Below are 4,572 nucleotides of genomic sequence, written 5' to 3' on the forward strand. Positions count from 1 at the left end.
AGATGACTCATGTACAGGCGTCCGACTGCCTGGATTTGAATCCTCGTGCTGTCATTTCCTGGCTGTGACCTTTGGCAAGTCACTTTATTGCTCAGAACCTTCACTGTCCCCATCTGTGAAATGGGGCCTCATGGAGCTGTTGCGAGGGTACATGGGCACCCAGAACATAATTGATAATTGCTAACCGTGGCCTCAGACGTCAAATGCTAGCCCACTCTCACGCTCTGAGGCAAAGACACATAGATTTGGGCTGCGACGTGAAGAATAAACTTTAATCTCTCTCAGGATAGGGGCTCAGTTAGGCTGATCTCTGGGTGGGGTAACAGAGCCGTGCACTCGCACGCGGTATAGGCAGGTGAAGCGTGGGTTCCCCCAGTTGCTTGATATCTTCACCTTGACTGCTCCAAAAGTCCGGGACGGCTGGTTCTGGAAGAGAGTCACAGACATGGGGCAGCTCCCCCCTCGGCCCCCACTCTGCCTGTCCAGAAGTGCATTTGGGAGTAGAACGGATCCATTTCATAGGAGGGGAAACTGAGGCTCAGAGAGGGGAATGAACAGTCCCAGGGCCACACAGAAGCTGAGCCTCAGGGGCTGGGATGGAAGGTGCTGAGGCCAGAAGGACAGACATACTGTGTCTCAGTTTCGGGACCCTGGCTCATCTGGGCTTTGCTTCCCCCTCTGTGAGGTGGGAATGGTAATATCTGCTTCCCAGGGTTGCTGTGAATTGGAAAGGAGATCTTGGAACTGGACGGCTTACTGGCAGCTGGCACATAGCAGATGTTCAGGACTGGATGGTCTCGACCTCCCAGGGAATTACACAAGGGGAAACTGAGGCCCAGCGAGAAAGGGGATGGCCCAGATCACACAGAATTTGTGGTTGGGTCAGGATTTGGGCCAGTGTTGACCTGATTCCCAAGCCTAGACATTCCGCCGAGTCTCAGGGCCATTCCAGCAGTCACCCCTCTTGTCCTGCTTCTGTCCCCAGCTCCCGCCCCTCCAGGCCTCAGTTTCTCTAATTATGATTGGACCCAGTGCTGAGAATGGATCTCCCAGTGGTGAGACACTAAGTTTGAAGCCAGCATCCCTGGCCCCACAGGCCCCTCCTGCTCAGCATTTGATCTGCTGCTCCGGGGAGGGCTCCTGGGCAGACGAGGGCAATTGAGCGCCGCCACTGGCTGGTGGATCTCCTCAGGGTCCCACTCTTGGCACTGTGCAGTGGGGCCCTCACTCTGAGCCTCAGTTTCCTCATATGTCAAGAGAGTTAGTGATAATTGTGCACCTTCTGGGGCTGTTGGGGGATGAAGTGGGGTCCCCTGGGTAGAGCCCTGCACACAGTGTGCATCCCATAGGTACTCAGCATGGGCGGCTTTTCTTAGGTACCTGGAGCTGGAACATCTGAATGATGTTTTCTGGCTGAAACTGAAATGCCCCCAGGAACACTTCTTCTTTAGGGGAGCCTTCCATACCCTGTGGAATCAGAACCACGGAGAAAGTGTCAGGTACAGGAAGGCCTGTAGGGGGTGCCACCCTTCTCTAGCAGACTTGCACACCTCCCAGAATAGGGAGCTCCCTACCTCTTTGGGGACCATTCCATCGAAGCACAGAGTAATGGATAGGAAAGAACACTGGACTGAGAGTCAGAAGGCTGAGGGTCCACTTCTAACTCTGCTATTGACTTGTAGGATTTGGGTGTTTCCCTGACCCTTCTTTGGGCCTCAGTTTCCTTATCAGTGAAGTGGGGCTCAGTGGTCTCTGAAAACTAAATTGGCTCTGAAAAGCTTGGTTTGAAATAGGGTAGCTGTTTATCCCCTATCCTTGAAGGCCAAGATCTGACCCTGACCCTGGCCATTCCCAGGCTTACCAAAGCCTCATCTAGCCCCTGTAGCCTGCATGGATTGCACAGTTTATCACAGTGCCTGAAATACTGCCATTATGAGACTGTCCCCTTAGGTAAGCACTGCTCCCTGCGGGGTGTACTCACATAGATGACGAAGTCTTTGGGGGCAGTGTCCAGGCTGCCTGACAGTGAGATGGTCTTGGGGATGTGCTGCAGTGTCAGGTTGGACAGGTAGACCTTCTGGGCCAGTCGGATGGTCACCTGGCCGCGGTCACCCGAGAAGGCCCAGCAGTTGCCAGGTGTCACATTGGGCTGGAAGGGACAGATGCAATGGGGGCTATGCTGAGCGGGTGGGTGAGGGCGGATTCCTCATCCCACCCTGAATCTCCTAGACTTCCTTGGATGAGCCAGAGCTTTCTGGTCTACAAAGCTTGGCTCAAGTGCCACCACCTCCAGGAAGCTATCTCGACTTCCAACAGCAAGGATGAGCCGTCCCCTCTGCTCCGTGCAGTGAGGACAGGCGTCTGCTTGGGGGCCCTGAGGGTTCTCCGACCCTCAGTCTTGAGGGATGGGTGGGGGCCCCCTTCCCTCAAGGGACAGGCTGCCCCTGTCCCTGTGCCTTTTCCTTGCTCCTACCCAGTTTCCTACCCGCCCCCTGCCCCCCGCACCTCCATCTCCACTGTTTTGCCTCCTGCCCTGGCTTCCTGACCACTCCTCAACCTCTGCCTTCAGTTGTCCCCTTCCTCTGCCCCCTGCCCCTGCCTCATCGGTCTCCTGTTCCTACTCTGAACCCCGCCCCAGGCCCCACTCCCTTCACTGTTACCCCCAACCTCAGCTTTCACCTGCTGTCCCCAGACCCCTGACCACATCCCTGCCACTCTCCCATTATCCCTGCCACTCCCCCATGGTCCCGCTATGCCCCCTGCCTCGAGGATCACGTCCGGGGGCTGTGCATAGTTCCACAGCCGGATCCAGTTCCAGTAGGAGCGAGCCTTGTCGTGGTTGTACGTGGCTGACGTTTGCTCAAAGTCAATGGACGCTCCTGCACGAGAGGTAGAGCGGGGCTCAGCAGAGCAGCCCCGGCTTCTGCCTGGAGGAGGGGGCCTCACGGGTTGGGCACTGACTAGATACTAGGCGAGCACTTTGGACAAGTCACTGGCCCTTTCTGAACCTCAATGTTCTGGGAAACGGGAATCATAATAGTAACAATAATATTGGGTTGTCGGGAAAGTCATGACATTTTTTTCCATGTTTTTCGTTGCAAGAATGTGTCATGACTTTTCCGACAACCCAGTAGTAGTATGCTAGATAGCATCCACTTCATAGGGTTGTTGTGAGGTCAAAATGACTTAATATACCAAAGTGTTGGTCCACAAACAGTTCCTAGTGCAGAGTCAGCACTCACTTATGTCAGCCTTGTTATTATTACTGTGGCTATCATTATACCCATTTCCCAGAGGAGGGGTCTCTGGCCCCTGAGAGGTTAAGCTGACGTCCTCTGACCCCACATCTCCTTGGGCCTGGGGATACCTGGGTCAGCTGGTGAGAGGGCGGGGCAACCCGCCCTGTGGGCCCCACTTCACTTCCTCTCATGCACCCTCACTCGCTCCTGTCACATCCTCACATCCTCACATAGGTTCCCTTGGTCTGGAACACTTTTCCCTCCTCACCAGGTTTCAGCCAAAATGTCCTCCCCTACGCCTTTCTCCCCAGGTCCCCTCTATCCCAGCCACCTGCTTTATTTTTCTGAAGCACCAATTCCCAACCATAATTGGGCCTGTGTTGGTTTTTTAGGTAGTTAGTCTCTCCAACCTGGGACAGGGCTGGCGCTGCTGACCTCTAGGTTTGGAGGAAGGTGAGTGGGTGGAGGAACGATGGAGGCCTCCCCTCCCTGCCTCAGCCCCCATTAAAGAAAACAGAAAAGTGTAGCAAGAAAATCAGCTGGGGAGCAGAGGTTAGCTCTGAGGATGAACTTCCTAGCAGCAGAAAGTGCACAGGACCAGAACTGAAATCTACTCTCTGAAGCGTTTCTGAGGAAACTTGAGGTGGGCAGATTGGGGCCAGGGGTTCCTTACCTATAGACTTTAGGGCAAAGTCTGGCTTTTCAATGTAATCTCCTTGTATCATCTTCATTATTTTCTGGGCCATTTTCTGCTGAAAAGGCAGAAAACACAAGCTATGCACTGATGTGTCCTTACAGATCATGGTCCACAGGTGTGTTCACACCAGGTGACAGGCGGCTGCAGGACACTGTCTTGTCCCTATCTGCTCACCCCTGCCTGTGGAAACTGTGGCTGGTCCACGCACAGGACCACCCAGCCTTTACTGTGAGAAATCCTAGGGGACACAGAGCCATCCTCACCCTACCCATTGGGTTGTTCGCTCAGTGCTTTCACCCACCGTGCAGGGTGTCACACTTGGGACTAGATTCTCAGTGAAGTTAAGGACAGGGGGCTTGGAGTCAGGCATACCTTTACTGCTGTGGGGCCTTGGGCTAGTTACTGGCCCCCTGAGTCTCAATTTTCTCATCTGTAAAATGGGACAATAATCGTGTCCACCGCCCAATGTTGTGACGCTTAGAGCTAAGACGTGTGAAGTTGCTGCTATGTGCCAGGACTCCTCAGCATCACATAGGTTCACTCTTATCCTCTCACAGCAACTGTAAGAGGTATGTATGATTATCATCCCCATTTTAAAGATGAGAAGACTGAGGCACAAAAGGGTAACTTGTTCAA

The 4,572-nt window shown here is 53.9% G+C and overlaps 1 protein-coding gene across 1 annotated transcript in view; it reads right to left on the reverse strand.

Moving 5' to 3' along the window:
* Positions 1-271: 271 nt before the first annotated feature.
* SUN5 (Sad1 and UNC84 domain containing 5) overlaps positions 272-4,572 on the reverse strand; it is an 18,773-nt gene continuing 14,472 nt past the window's right edge. Inside the window, 7 exon segments of the mRNA XM_019645693.1 lie at positions 272-297; positions 300-426; positions 1,381-1,467; positions 1,982-2,149; positions 2,764-2,879; positions 3,913-3,991; positions 4,164-4,174. Coding sequence (XP_019501238.1) covers positions 272-297; positions 300-426; positions 1,381-1,467; positions 1,982-2,149; positions 2,764-2,879; positions 3,913-3,991; positions 4,164-4,174 — 614 coding nt within the window.

This window comes from Hipposideros armiger, unplaced genomic scaffold (assembly GCF_001890085.2).
Source record: "Hipposideros armiger isolate ML-2016 unplaced genomic scaffold, ASM189008v1 scaffold_94, whole genome shotgun sequence".
NCBI classification, from domain to species: Eukaryota; Metazoa; Chordata; class Mammalia; order Chiroptera; family Hipposideridae; genus Hipposideros; species Hipposideros armiger.